This window comes from Cyprinus carpio, chromosome B1, assembly GCF_018340385.1.
Source record: "Cyprinus carpio isolate SPL01 chromosome B1, ASM1834038v1, whole genome shotgun sequence".
NCBI classification, from domain to species: Eukaryota; Metazoa; Chordata; class Actinopteri; order Cypriniformes; family Cyprinidae; genus Cyprinus; species Cyprinus carpio.
In genome coordinates, this window is record NC_056597.1 from 20,696,021 (window position 1) to 20,711,755 (window position 15,735).

The 15,735-nt window shown below is 35.2% G+C and overlaps 2 protein-coding genes across 2 annotated transcripts in view; both read right to left on the reverse strand.

Annotated features, from left to right (window-relative positions):
* The window catches only part of hecw2b (HECT, C2 and WW domain containing E3 ubiquitin protein ligase 2b), a 59,011-nt gene extending 56,351 nt beyond the window's left edge, over positions 1–2,660 (reverse strand). The window contains exon 1 of the mRNA XM_042716972.1: positions 2,210–2,660. The gene's annotated coding sequence lies outside the window, so the exon portion shown is untranslated. The remainder of the gene's footprint in view (positions 1–2,209) is intronic.
* A 1,359-nt stretch (positions 2,661–4,019) lies between these two features.
* gtf3c3 (general transcription factor IIIC, polypeptide 3) lies at positions 4,020–15,199 on the reverse strand. The gene is made up of 18 exons (XM_042716976.1): positions 14,993–15,199; positions 14,718–14,823; positions 13,238–13,515; positions 11,777–11,900; positions 11,437–11,628; positions 10,738–10,903; positions 10,319–10,466; positions 9,533–9,668; positions 9,215–9,315; positions 8,471–8,642; positions 8,161–8,363; positions 7,989–8,090; positions 7,043–7,178; positions 6,583–6,808; positions 5,558–5,748; positions 5,248–5,372; positions 4,463–4,615; positions 4,020–4,219 (listed from the first exon to the last, which is right to left on the reverse strand). The coding sequence occupies exons 1-18, from the start codon at positions 15,077–15,079 to the stop codon at positions 4,097–4,099; spliced, it is 2,769 nt and encodes a 922-aa protein (XP_042572910.1). The 5' UTR covers positions 15,080–15,199; the 3' UTR covers positions 4,020–4,096.
* Positions 15,200–15,735: the final 536 nt, after the last annotated feature.

Here is a 15,735-nt window from a genome sequence, read left to right on the forward strand (position 1 = left end):
AACTTTAAAATAACACTGCATAAATTCCTCATCAACAGATGCCAGATTCTCAGTGGAGGGATACGAAGTAAATATGCAAATACCATATCCTTGCTAACCTAGTCAGAATGTAAACACATTATGAGCTCACTTGATCATTAGGCCTACCATCTCGACCGCAGAGCTAATTGATTACTCATGCAATACAAAAAGTAAACACACGCCAATAAAGTACAATGAACTGAGCCGAATTGATTCCTTTATACCATTATTGAAAGCTTCTATTGTCCGTTCATCTCCACAGCTCTCTCAAACCATATATTACTGTCCAGTGATGTCAGACTCCATCAGCCTCCACCTTTAGCTTCTGCTATTCATCCAAGACTGTCTGATCCGATGTCCAATAACATCCCTACCCACAGAGATGAATCCATACTTAGATGATTTGATCAAACACTGCAAGGCCCAGACAGACTTTTTGCATTCTAGAGCTGAACTAAACAATTAAATCTGAAGAGTTTAGCTATTTTATGAATCCAAAAGAACACTATGGGAATTTCATGCAAAGAGGACTGTACTTCACAACGCTTGGGTGGCTCTCAGAAATGAATCTGCATGGATATGCAACCAATTGAGCCTGTTAAGATATTGGACTGAACGAGAACCAGGCCATCCTGAAATTGAGTCTAGGCAAGGCATTAATGACTGAGCCACCAGCTTTAACTGTGTCATTTAATCCACAGATCACATAGATGGTCTAAATAGTCCTGAAGTGGGAATTTGGAGCTGCTCTTCAAAGCAAAGCTTCGTATGACCTCATTACTTGTGATGAAAACTAGTCTTGGAAACTTTCTGCTAGGCGTGTCTGAATACATTTTTAGACTTTTTTTTTAGACATCTAAAAAATGATCTTTTTTAGACAACTAAAAACACGTTATCTGATTCGACAACCAAAGCTCACAATGTAAAACCAAAGGAATAGGAGAATCCAGACCATGTGGCATTTATCGGCTCACACACAGATCTGCACACACAAACTGTTTTTTGTTTTGTTTTGTTTTTTTTTACAGACAGATGTCTTTAGAAATCTAATTTTGGTGCTTTATAGAACTCAGAAACCCTACAACTGATCTGAAAACCTATAAATAACCACCAAAAACTGTAAAGAACCATATAGACACAACTCAAGCAGCCTACACAGCAAATATTGTTTTAGAAGAGTTTTCTTCTTCACTAAGAACAGCTGAAGTATAGTTTTGCCTATTGTATAAATTACCAATGTAGAGTTGATGTAGGCTATAAAAACAAGTCTGAATCAACACTAAATAAATGATGCTGGTTATTACACATTTGTATTGTGTTTATTTTAACCACTACAATGCTCATAGCAATCAGTTTTGGCAAAAATCCCAAAGGAAATCTACATAAATATTGTCAAATTAATCTGGTGCTTATGTGAGGCAGCAATTTACTCCACATACAGTATGCAAGAAAAAAACAGCTCTCAAACTAACACAATATATTTTGTCACTTTTATTTGGTTCAAGCATGCACACATGAAACCCTGAAACATTTGAGGACCAAATTCTCCAACATTAAAGCATTTAAGCAACAGCAAACGCAACATATTTAAATAGATTATATAATATGCATGCTTTTGTTTCCACATTCTAAGGAACAGGTGCTCATAATGCATTTCCCATTTCATCAAAACAATGGATTTGCTACACTGGCAATCAATATTTTAGTAAACAAGTGCATGAAAAACAACCAGCTAGTAGGCTATACTGTTACTTATAGTTCAAGCATGAACACAATAAATCTTGGCAGTCTTTTTGTGGCAAATGCATAACAAACAATATATCTTGGTGCACCAGGAAACATTTCAAATACTCCACATTTCAGACTTTAAATGTGCCTTGAACTGAATGTCAGAGAATTTGGCCCTCACGTGCTACAGGTTCTGGGCGTCTGGGTTAAAGGATAAACACAAAAGAAATCCAGAACCTGTGGCATTTGAGGGACCGATTATCTGACATGCAATATTGTACAAAATGTTTAAGTTATTAATGTAATATTCAAATCACGTAATTTTCCATTTATTATTAATATTTTTTTTTTCATAAGAATAGATATCCAACAATAATGTGCGGATTGTAATGCCAACATTTTATTAATTCAACATTAATGCATTTATTATTTCCACATACAGGTAAACACTGTCACTTACCGTCAAATAAAGGTGATGATGGATTGAGAGCTCAAATAAACACACGGGGATGCCCGGAACAGCTGATGTGCGCAGCTGAGGGCCTCTGTGAGGGTCCAGCGCACTTCTTCCTCCTAAACCACCCGTCTCAGCCCGACCGAACCTCTCCGAACCCAGCCCAGATGATATTTACTGCGCAGTGTCGGTCTGCGTCCAGCCCGGATCCAGCCGCGTTCATCTCTTATTCATTTACAAAGAGCCCCGGATCCGCTCAAAGCCACCTCAAACACACTGAAAACACACGCGTGGCCGGGGGTACAGCTTCATCTGAACGCTCAAGAGATGCGTTGTGCTGAATGTTGCTTTGCATTGGTGTTGGATTAATTCCACGGGCTTTGCGTCTGCTTTTGTTTTGTGCATCCGCGCAGCTCACGAGAGGGAGGCGTCCACTCACACTCATGTGATGTTCGGTTCGCCAACGAGTCAACCTGCTGATCCGGTTCTTTTGAATGATTCGTTCTAAACGATTCGAAAGGCGGCTGTTCACACAGAACTGGTTCGAAGGCTTTAGCCGTTACGAATCTTTTCGTATAAGACTGAGTTAAGCTAAAGTTACATAAAATAGTCGTTAAAGAGTAGTTACATAACATCAAATGTATTTTAAAAGTTGAGTAGTTCTACTTACATGTAACGTTATACACCAGCTTAAAAATACAACACGGTGAAATGCTAAAAACAGCAGTGGCCAAAGACATAAAAGAAAATTGTGCAGACAGAATGCAAGAAAACAACCCGAGTAAATAGCGCTAGCTTTAAAATGAGTTGTAGCTACACAACAGTATTTTAATGTAATTTAATAGAACAATTTAAAAATAAATTGCCATTCGGTCTTAATAAGCGCTAAAGATAGTTCTGTCTGTAATATAAAACCTGTTCTGTGTGAATACTTGTGGAAACAACTTGTTGAAACACTTTCGTGAAGACTCAAAGGATTCATCGAAGCGTTTGCTTGGACACGGTTCATGGTAATGAATCACCCAAATGAACCGATTCAATAAGATGAACTGATTCATTTCTCACAGTGTGGGGTGAACAAGGGTGGAGACGAAGAAGAAAAAAAGGCTTAATTTGCTTAATAATAGAACAGGTCATTTAAAAATTTAAATATGTTGAAAATTAACAGACCAAAACAAGCAGATTTTTACTTCACAAGACATTATAGACATAATTAATGGACTGGAGTGGTGTGGATTGCTTGTGGATTATTGTGATGGTTTTATCAGCTGTTTTGGACTCTCATTCTGACGGCACCCATTCACTGCAGAGGATCCAATGGTAAACAGTTGATGATTTCTAAATTTCTCCAAATCTGTTCCCATTAAGAAAACAAACTCATCTACATCTTGGATGACCTGAGGGCGAATACATTTTCAGCACATTTTTCATTTGGGTTAACTATTGCAAGCACTGTATTAAAATAATTAACCTTACAAAGTTAGCACACTGCTGAATTACTTACAAAACAAAGTGTTAAGAAAGTCTTTTTGGAGCTGAATTAATTTCCATATTAGGGATTTCCATACGAAGCTTACCTTTCCTATATACATGTTAATTAAATGCACATAAACACTCAAACTCTGGCTATAGGATTCCAATAAAATCCTATTTTATACTATTTATAAAAAAAGAAAAAAAGAAAAGTGCTTGGACTCCATGAATATTTGACTAAGCTGACAATCGTATTGTACTTTAAATTCTTTGATTTATTTTTAACTTCTTAATCTAAAACTCATCCTTCAGCTGAACATAAAATCAAACTCAATGCAAAGATTGAATAAATAAATTTATTGAAAAAAAAAAGTACATTTATAAAAGCAACTATAAACCTAAGTCTGATCACGCATTGAGTCAGACAGTACAGTAAGTATAGATGACATGGCGGGCCATTTCCTTATTACCACTGGACTGGTATATAAGTGAAAGGTTGTAGGCAATCTCTCTTCTCAAGTCCACTTGATCATCATCAATCCCCTTCAAATGACAAGAGAAATCATTTACATTTCACGAAGCATTGAAAACAGCCTATTAATAAATAAAAATAAAAAAAAAAATATATAGTGTACCCTATATATATATATATACACACACACACACACACACATACAGCACAGAGCTTCTGAATGTGTCTCTCATGTTGTGAGAATCTGGGAGATCTCTGGGATGATTTATGGATGCATATTGGATCATAAAGATATTAAACTGAAAGCATCTTACCTCCAGTTTGAGTGGGGGGAGGGTGAGTGCTTTCTCATAGTAGTGAATGGCTAAGTGACCGAGTCCAAGCTGGTGTAAAGCCCGACCGATATTATACAGAGACTCTTGACAGTGACCTCTGAGATCCACATAGCGCCACAGGAATGAGAAACCCTGACAAACAACCAAAATATGTGGTATATGCACATAAATTCATTTACCGTATCTATCTAAACAGGGACATCTGATCGACATCTTGCCATTTTAAAATGACTGTTTTTATTAATTACTAAATAACTAAAATAACTAAAATGAAGAATACTTCAGGACCATTAGGACTTTTTGCAACATGTCATTATATTTATGACAATTAAGCACATTTGCCCCAAAAATTCTCATTACTGCCACATGGGCACATGAAAAAAAAAAAAAAAAAAAAAAAGTAATACAACCCCTTTGAATTAAGCTGTAAATTAGTGTAAAATGTATAAATATTACAATAATTAAAAAAAAAAGTTTAATATAATATAATAAAATATAATATAATATAAAAATGTATTTTTTTATTATAATATAATATAATATAATATAATATAATATAATATAATATAATATAATATAATATAATATAATATAATATAATATAATATAATAGTAACTTTCTTATACCAAGACCTTTTTTCTTTATAATTTCTTTCTTTCTATTTTTTTTTAATAGCATGATCTAATAAAGCTGACTTAAAGGGAAATTTCAGCAACTTTGCTTCCAAAAGTAAAAGTTTAGAAACACACACATCATACTGTACCTGCACAATGAGCGGATGCCTTTTCATGACAAACTTCTGACAGGCCATGTGAAAGAATGTGAGACCAACAACCAAACTATGAAGAGGATGATCGGGCTGGTTTCTGAACGCCTGCATGTACTGACCTAATCAGTGAAGAGAAAGTATATTAATAATAGTTATAATGATAAACCATTTTAAATAGTGCGGTTTTCACCAATTATGCCATATATGACAATTCTCAAACACAATTCAATTATACAACTACCTATGAAACACACACCTAGTATTTAACACCAGAACTGTGGGATAGCCAATGTCTAAACCATACCAAGTGCATGTTTGAAAGTCCCAGAAACCAGCGAGGTGTGTCCATTGAGAAGGTAGAGCGCATGGTTATCGGGATGTTTGAGCATGAGACGCAGACAGAAACGATGGTGTCTGGCATCCTGAGAGTGCAGGGTAACCTGATTAAACACGTTCCACAGCTGAGTCCGTTCCACATTGTCCATTAACATCAACCTGCAACAGATAGAGTATATATATAAAGTACTTAAAGACAAGTTCTCTATTGAGAAAGAAAACCAAATGGTCACTTAAAGCCACTTCTCAAATCAAATAAATTCCACTTTGCAATCAAATAAAGAAAGTTTTAGCCTCAAACTTGATTTTCAACCCACTATTCCTCAGAGAACCATTTCTCAGATATTAGACTTGAGCTTATCTTGAGATTTAAACGTATGTTGCCCCTTGTGTGATTGTTTATGCAGTATTCGGCTAATTTGATCATGGTTTCATGCATAAAACTCATAATCCGGCATTTTTGTATTTATTTTGGTGGTAAATGTGGGATTGTTTGTTTAAAACATATTCTTTATTGTGTTGAATTTATATACATGAAATAAGAAGAATGACTGAATCAGTTAAATAAATCAATGAATATGTAAATAAATAATCATTTAAATTAAAAATTAAATAAGTGAATTAGTGGACAATGCAGGATTCTGTGTTTTAAACATGATAAAACTATGATCAAATTAGCCAAATAATGTATAAACAAGAAATAAAAAAAAATGAAGTTTTAAAAAACATACAATAAAGATTATTATCATTTAAACACAAAATATTGCATTTTACACCAAAATAAATTAAATAAAAAAAAAAAAATTAAATTAAAAAAAAAAAGGAAAATGTTGGAAAACGCAGGATTCTGTGTTTTAAACATGGTAAAAATAAATCAAATTAGCCAAAATACTGCATACACAAACCAGATTTTGATTCATTGGCTGATTTTATTTAGATTTTTTATTTATTTATTTATTTAGGATGCTGAATATATAGACAGATTTATCTGACCTTATATAGTCATAAGCTTTGCGGAAGTTGCGGTCGAGGAAGGCGGCGGACAGGCCGAGGTATTCCAGCTCTTTGCGCTTCACGCGGTCGTCGTAGAAGGAATAGTACTCTAAAGTGGAGTCCACTAATAACTCGGCCTCAGCGAAGCGCTTCACCTCGCACAGAACGGCCAAACAGCGCAGTAACAGCTTCCACCAGTCGTCTCGAGAGAGGACACTCGTCTTACCAGAGAGAAAGACACTGAGACACTGAGACAGATGTGGAGACATCAGCTGGAAAGGTAGGATGTTTCAGAGAAGCACCAAGTAATTGCATCTTGATTTCAGTTGACAAAGATTTATTGAACCAAAATGTTGGGTTGTAGCATGTAAATATTATTGATCGCAGAATTCATTATGTGATCCTCAAGTCTGAGGCACAGTGAATGAGTGTAACTGTAGCTAAATCTGATGTGCTTCACCTGTCACATCCAGATACGCTGCCTCCTGGTCAACAATCTCTGTCAGGTTGTTGCGTGATGCTTTTATAAGCTTCAGATGTTTGACTCCGGAGGACCTGTCAGAGACGACACACACCTGAGCCCTCACCATCGCCACTTCACAACACAGAAAACACAACCACATCACAAACTTTAGATGGAGAGAATTCATTTCAAGTCAAGCAGGAATGAACTACTAGCTCTTTAAGAGCTGTTTGCTACAAATATTAGCTGGGTAATTGAATATACATTGATATAGGCTGCTTCAATTGTATACGGGCCGATTCATCAGATTATTCAGGCACAGACAGAATACGATGGCAGACTATTAACAACAGATAATACGACTATCTGTGTGATACTCGTATTAATTTTTTGTATTTTTGGAGCCTAGGTGTGCCAACTTTTTTCTGTTTTTCATATAAAAAAAATGTGAAAAATATGGTATACCTACATTAAACTGACAATATATTATAGTCAGTTGAAATTAATGAATGAATGAAAAATAGTGTGATCAATCAGATATACACCACAGCTCCAAAAGTAGAAAATATTTATGTTCTCACCTCAGGTGAAGTTTCGAGCCTAAAAGCTCTTCATTTGTGAAAATTCTGCTTTGCATCACAGGAATAAATTACATTTTGAAATATTTTCAAACAGAAACCAGTTACTTCAATTAACAATAATATTACAGTTTTTATCATTTTTATTGTATTGATTTATTTATTTTGATCAAATAAATGCTGCTTTGGTTCCCATAATTATCTTATCTTATAAAAATATGAGTGAACGGTATTGTTTGTTACAATTTCTGTACATCTCTGCCGTTATGGAATTTTATTCTGTATATATCATATTATACTTGCTACAAGTCACAAACTGCTCTCTTTATATCACCATCAGACATTAAACACAGTCAGATTCTGACCTTCAGGAGCATGGACAGCATGGTCAATACAGTATCAATGTAATCATCAGTGCGTCCTTGAGCATGCAGAAGAGTCGAGCGATGCAGCAACAGCTTCAGTTCCTGAAAAACATCACACACACAATCATACACGAGCTCAACTCAGTGTCCACACCTGCAAACACAACACTACCTGCTGGGCAGCAGAAGAGTCCTGTGCAAGGGTTTCAGCATCATACATGGGCTCCAGGGCCTTGAGGGCCATGTTGGGACGTCCCAGCTGCTGCTGGAGGGTGGAGAGGGCAAGACGCGCATCTAGATGGAGTGGAGCCATTTCAACAACCTTACTGTAGCTCTTTACTGCAACCTCCAAATGACCAAGTGCCTTTAGACACTCTGCAAACAAGCAAATCAAGATCAGATGACATTTTACATCATTTAACTATTATAATGACAGACTTTAATCATTGCTTTTACAAATTTAGTGCAATAAAGCAAGTAACCTGCATGTCGGAGCCAAACGACTGCCAGGTTGTATCTCTCCGAGCAGACGAGGGCGGAGAGCAGAGGCAGGGCAGAGTTATACTCGCCCTCTTCCATAAAAGCCTCGGCCACGTCCAAATACAAATCACCCAGCTCCTCTGGGCTCTGCTCCATCAGTGACGTCAGCATGGGCTAAAGACAAAATGTCACAGGCGAGAAAATCAAATATGGATGAGACATCCGTCGTCACATTTATTCTATCATTTGGAAGAGGTAATTTGTTCATTTTAAGGGTTAAAATGTTTCAGTTACACTATATATTAAAGGTGTCCTTGTTACAGTGTAACTATATACATTTAAGAACTGAGTAATATTAATTAACTACATGTACTTACTATATTATTAGGGTTTGGCTTAGGGTTACTTGCATGTAGTTATGCATAATTTATTCTTATTATAACAGTAAGTACATGTAATATGTGTAACAACAAGTACACCTTAAAGAGGATTCAGAGTGTTATACATTTTTCCTTCTGAATGTTAAAATGTCATTCAGCAGGTATTTGTGAATATACACAACTTAAACTAAACACAAATATGATCCTTAAAATAGAAGGTGTTGGTTTGCAAATGGTATGTTTTCACAAGTGTTTCATGCATTTAATACAAGGTGAGAAAGGGTTTTAAATACAAAACTGTTAACAGTATTACTTGGAAAGGAGTTGTATAAATGAGAGCTTGTGCATGTGTATAAATGTACTTACATCCAGAGGTTTGATGACGTTCCGGTGGATGAGACACACCATCATCTTCACTCGGATGTCGATTGGAACATCATCAGGAATCACCACCTCTAAAATTTTGCCTATGCATTTAAAAGCATGTCATCAATGTGATCATAATGCTATCAGCCTAGTCCTGCCAAACTAAAATCTACACTGCAAAGGCTGCATAATATAAAGCACACAATGAATAGAAGAAAACATACTATTATTATTAAACATTTATTTATTTGTTTTCATTATCATCATGTGTGGTACAGCATTACACATTATGACAGAACATTTATTTTTTTGTCTTACCTTTTTCCTCTTCGGAGTCTTTTTTCTCCTCCTCTGCTTCTGTATCTTGTGCAGGCGTGTTGTCAGCCGTCTCCGTCTGCGTCTCTGTCTCCTTCTCCTCTCTTTTCAGAACGATACCACAAAACTTCACCAGCACCTACAGATGCACACATTTTAGCATTTCAGATTTAATATTTTCTTTTTTACATTATAAACAATGATATTATTATTATTATTATTAATAATAATAATAAAACAAATTAATATAAAAATCCATGCATTAAAATGATCTAAATTGTAAAATATTAATAACAACTACTAATTACAAAATACTATTTTTATTTATATATATATAAAAAAAATGTTTTATATTGCATTATTCATTACTATTACTACTATTAATATTTCTTTATTCATTATATTACTACAGTAGTTCCAAACTTTAAGCAAAATATAATGCGTAGTTTGAAGGCTTGTTTTTAAATATAATATTGGATTAAAAAATATATATTATTACTTTTTTGTAAACATTTTAGCAGTTTTATTGTGGAAAAATACAAATGAATTATTTCACGTAATTCTGCACTGATTTTTATAAAGGGTTTAAATAATCTTCTTACTCAGAGTTCTGCATGTTTTCATTAAGTTTGTCTTTTTTCAATCACAAAGTGAATTTAACTTAGCTACATTATTTTTATTGTCTTTTTTACAGTTACATAATGGCATCATGTCTTAGCCTTACCCTGTTCTGCTCTCTATATTTCAATATTTGCCACTGAAAAGCTTGCTAGTCTTTTCTGACCTCACCTCCAGAGCTTTATCATGTTGGTGATTGGCTATGAAGAGTTCAGCAGCCATGTTGACACACTCATGTGAGACGAGTTCAGGATGACGCTCCAGAGCTTCCTCCATGACTCCGATAGCGGATGACAACTCGCTGCTCTCATAGTAACTCCTGAAATAAACATGCACAGTTCTGGGGTTACAAACTATACAAGCAGAGATATGTACTTTATGGCTTTCAGAAGCTGTCATGGCATTAATGGCACAACCATGAGCTCATTAATATATCAACATAGATAATAACAGAGGCCACTTACATGTGAAGTCTTAAAGGTACAGTAGCAAAAACAGTTTATTTTTAACGGTCAGCGAAATGGTGGAATGTCATGAAACTAAATTATGGAGCAAAAAACCTTGACTAACAAAAGATGGGAGCATCGTACTTAGCCATGTCTCGTGAGAGCTGCATGAACTGTTCTCCATCGGAGGGTGGCAGCAGGCTGAGGATGCGGCGATACCCGTCCATGGCCTGCTTGTGCTCCCCGACCTGCTCATAAAGACTCGAGCGCTCCCACAGGTACTGAACGTTACTGGGGTCGCATTTAATCGCTGGGAACAAAGCAGTAGACATCATGTGCTTGACACACATTTTAACATCTGCTGAATTAGAGTCATGTGATTGACTGTCAGTAAACAGCGATACACTTCATCTCACTTTTTATTTTATCTTAAAGCCAAACCAAATATTTTAAGAAACCATTTCTAAGAGATGTGAAGAGAGACAGATTTACAACAAGAACGAATTAATAATTATTTTTTTAATAACTATAAATAATGAAACAAAAAAGATATTCTATCTATATGGAATTTTTATATAATAACATCATTGTTTATTATTACATAAATAAAAATCCAGATCCAGTTTTCAACAATGGAGTAATGATGCTGAAAATTCAGCTTTGTATCACAGGAATAAATTACGTTTTAAAATATATTCCAATAGAAAACAGTTATTTTAAACTGTAAAAATATTTCACATTTTTTTTGTGAAATAAAATTTCATTTGTAATAAAATAAACACAGCCTTGGTGAGCAGAGGAGACTTCAGACCATTGAACGGAAGTGTAGATATGTATACAGACCTTTAGTGTAGCAGATGATGGCTTGTTTGATGTTGTCCTGCTCCAGGGACATGTCTGCCAGTTTGACCCACTCCTCACAGTCACTGGGGTTCAGATGAGCAGCGATCAGTCCGAACTGAAGCGCTTTCTCCATGTCCCCCTGATCCTCATAGATCATAGCCATTGTGGAGAATGGCTCGTATGCCACAGGAGCTGAGAGAGACATGAGGGTTTATTCAGTGACACTACTGATTAATGTACAGAAACCACTAGAATTAAAACACTGTGTCTCTTTTTGTTCGAGTGACCAAGGTCAACTTTTGTTATCACACCAAATAACCACAACACCAACAAAACTCACCTTGGCGAATAATCTCCATGCACATCAGGATGGCATCCTCCTTTTCTCCTCTAGCGTAGCGGATGTTAGCCTCTCCCATGAGTCCTCTGAGAGCCCGCGGTAACTTACTGCGGTGACGTCTCTCCTAGGAAAACAAAAAACGATGCGCTTATAAATAAACTGAAGATTTGATCAATGCTATAAAATTATCATGATCAAAAACAGTGATTATTGATTCCTGTAGGCGTTACTTCTGATATTTCTTTATTTAGAAACTCTTAATCTATTACTAGAGTACTTCCTGACTTTATAAAGCAATATATAATGATTAAACTCATTTTTATAAATATAATATTAGATTACTTTTTTGTAAAATATTTTTATTTTTAGTACAAGAAAATACACATTTAAAGGGTTACTCCATCCCAAAATGAACATTTTGTCATTAATCACTTACCCTCATGTCGTTCCAAACCCGTAAAAGCTTTGTTCATCTTCAGAACACAATTTAAGATATTTTTGATGAAAACAGGGAGGCTTGTGACTGTCCCATAGACTGCCAAATAAATAACAGTGTCAAGGTTCAGAAAAGGTATGAAAGTCATCGTCAGAATACTTCATCTGCCATCAGACGTGCAATCTGGGTTATATGAATAATTATATATTATATTTTATTATATAATATATTCAATAATTCCTTCATCAACAGTCTCCTGTGTCTCTCTTCATATCACCGTATGCTGTGTATGCTCTTCTGTGTCATCCGCGCCACAAAGATGTGCTGTTTTCTTTCAAATCAAAGCCAAATACACGTAGAAACAGCGCATCCTTGTGGCGCGGATGACACAGAAGATCATACGCAGCATATGGTGATATGAAGAGACACAGAGGAGACCATTGACTTCGCTTACAAAAAGTGTTCCCGTCGCTTCATATAACCCAGATTGCACGTCTGATGGCAGATGGAGTATTCTGACGATGACTTTCATACCTTTTCTGAACCTTGACACTGTTATTTATTTGACAGTCTATGGGACAGTCTCAAGCCTCCCTGTTTTCATCCAAAATATCTTAAATTGTGTTCCGAAGATGAACGAAGCTTTTACGGGTTTGGATCGACATGGACTAATGATTTCATTTTGTTATTTAGATGACATGCAAGTAAAAAAAAAATAACTATTTAACTTAATACATAATTTTTTTATATATTTCAAATAATAATAAAACTACAAAAAAAAAAAAAAAAAAAAATTCATCAAAAAATAAATTCATCTAATAAAATTATAGCTAATCATTACAAAATACCAATTATTTGCATCAAAAAATAAAGTGAATTCTTCTAATACTTCTTTATTCAGAAATTCAAAACATAATAAATAATAATAATAAATCACTCATTTTTGCATATGTAACTAGATCAAAATGTAAAATATTTTATTGTTAATGATTATTAATGCTGACCTAGCAGGGCAATCTACCAACCTTCATCATTTTTTTATTCTCACGGTTCAGCTCCATTTCTAAGGCATACACATCTCCGGGTGTGACTTCATTGCTGTCTTTGTCCTCTTCTTCTTCTTCTTCTTCTTCATCATCATCGTCGTCATCGTCGTCGTCTCCATCCTCCTCTCCGATGTCTCTCCACTCCATCTTTCCATCTTCATCATCTTCATCCTCCTCCACACACTCCTCCAGTCCCTCTCCGATCATGGAGGCAAAAGCTTTCTGAACAGATGGACTGACTCCTTCTTCTGCCGTCTCTGTTAGAGATCACACAAATACAGCTTGTGATGTGATGTGTGACGCTGAATATTGATTCCCACCTGCCTCATTCAAATGCTCTTGATGTGTTTGCCATACAAGCAAGAATATGAAACTAAAATCAGATCTATTATCTGTCAGGCAATCAATAAATCCTGGGATAAAATATCGGGATCAAAAAACACAGTACTGTGTTGAAGTTGGTAGGATTTTTTTAATAAATTACAAAAAAAAATCATAAGAATGCATTAAATTGGTCAAAAGTGAGGCTAAAGAGATTTATAATGTTACAAAAAAATCAAATTATCAAATACATTTTCTTTTGAACTTCTGCTTAACAAAGCATCCTGAAAAAATGTATCACAGCTTCCACAAAAATATTAAGCAACTGTTTTGTTAATAATATGAAATGTTTCTTGAGCAGCAAATCAGAACATTAGAATGATTTCTGAAGGATTGTGTTGTGTGACACTGAAGACTGGAGTAATGATGCTGAAAATTCAGCTTTGCATCACAGGAATAAATTACATTTGAAAATACATTAAATTAGTAAACAGTTATTTAAAACTGTAATAATATTTCAGAATATTACTGTTCACCCCAAACTTTTGAATGGAAGTGTAATTTATAAAACAACCAATTTAACACACACACTGCACAATATTCTGAAAATGATGTTTAAGTTATTCGATTTAGTTCTGTATGCATTCTACCATACGTCTAGCCTAACTTTAATAAATCATTTTTTAGAATAAGTGTTTTTCAGCCCTTTGCCTCATAAATCTCTTATTCCTCTATACACACATAAACCAAACACTGCACGCTGGTTCTCAGCTGTGTTATTAAAGATAAAACATAGTGATAATCTACATCATATTTAAAGTGTCCATTCCAATCTGCAGCATGCATATTATTCTGAAAAGTATAAGTTCGATTTCTGGTTTCAAGATGCATGCAAAATGATCTAATATTTCATTAATTAAATTAACGTCTAATTTTGAGGTTATATTAATGTGTTTTGTGAGCCACTTGTAATATAGTTCACACTGAAGCGATTGCATAAACTGCTTAGTCTAGTCTTACGAGTTAGTCATCTATTATTATTTGTTCTTATTCTTCTTCAGAACTGTTCATACCTTCAAGTCAGTTACAAAAAAAAAAAAAAAAAAAAATACACTGGAAATACACGTGATATATCCACCTGTCTGACGGCTGCGTGTTTCTTTAGCACTTGGTTTTGAAGTGGACGGAACTGCGTCCTCCTGATCAGCAGCTTCATCGTATTCTGACACATCTCCCTTCTGCTCCTGAAACAACACGAGACACATGCCACTCCATAATACTTCAACAATACCATGCATGTACAAATCACATCCCGAAATAACTGCTCAGTGGACATACAGTATACACGCACTATAACAGACACGTACTGCACACATTCATATAGACGCTAGAATAAAAGCGGGATGTTATTACCTTATCCTTTGCTTTTCTTTCCTCTCTCCGCCTTTCAAACTCCTCGAAAGTTATCTTTCCTTCTAAATAATCATTCAGTTCGGACATTGTAGAATAATAACTAAGTTTACTGCTTCATGTCACACAATATAAACATTACACTCGCGCACTGAATGAGCACTGTTGCACGCTTCCTGCGTTTCTGCTTTCAGCCAATCAGAGCGCTCAAATTCTTCTTCGACGGTGAACGAATCACCACAATGGCGCCATTCGAAAAGATCCACATCGCCATCAAGCGTCAAGGGATTATAGCGCGATGCAATCTTATCGTGGTACACACTGGGGAAGATAATAAAATATATTTTTCCATAAAATATTTTTTTGTTTGTTTATGGAAATATATAATCCTTGGAATCTTTTTGACGAATCCTTTCAAAAAGTGAAACTTGTATATTATATTCATTCATTACACACAGACTGATATATTTCAAATGTTTATTTCTTTTCATTTTGATGATTATAGAAAATTAGAATATTGTGAAAAGGTTCAATATTGAAGACACCTGGTGCCACACTCTAATCAGCTAAGTAACTCAAAACAAAGGCCTTAAAACACAATATCAGTAAACTATCTGTAGGCTACACAATCAAATGGAAGACTACTGACTTGACAGTTGTCCAAAAGATGACCATTTACACCTTACACAAGGAGGGCAAGACACAAAAGGTCATTGCAAAAGAGGCTGGCTGTTCACAGAGCTCTG

Bases quoted from the DNA above. Each gene is read 5' to 3' on its own strand.
- gtf3c3 (XM_042716976.1), bottom strand. From the start codon at position 15,079: ATGTCCGAACTGAATGATTATTTAGAAGGAAAGATAACTTTCGAGGAG. The intron at 8,643-9,214 runs GTAAGTACATTT...TTTTGTCTTTAG, and splicing joins ACGTCATCAAACCTCTGGAT to CCCATGCTGACGTCACTGAT. The intron at 8,091-8,160 runs GTAGTGTTGTGT...GATGTTTTTCAG, and splicing joins ACTCTTCTGCTGCCCAGCAG to GAACTGAAGCTGTTGCTGCA.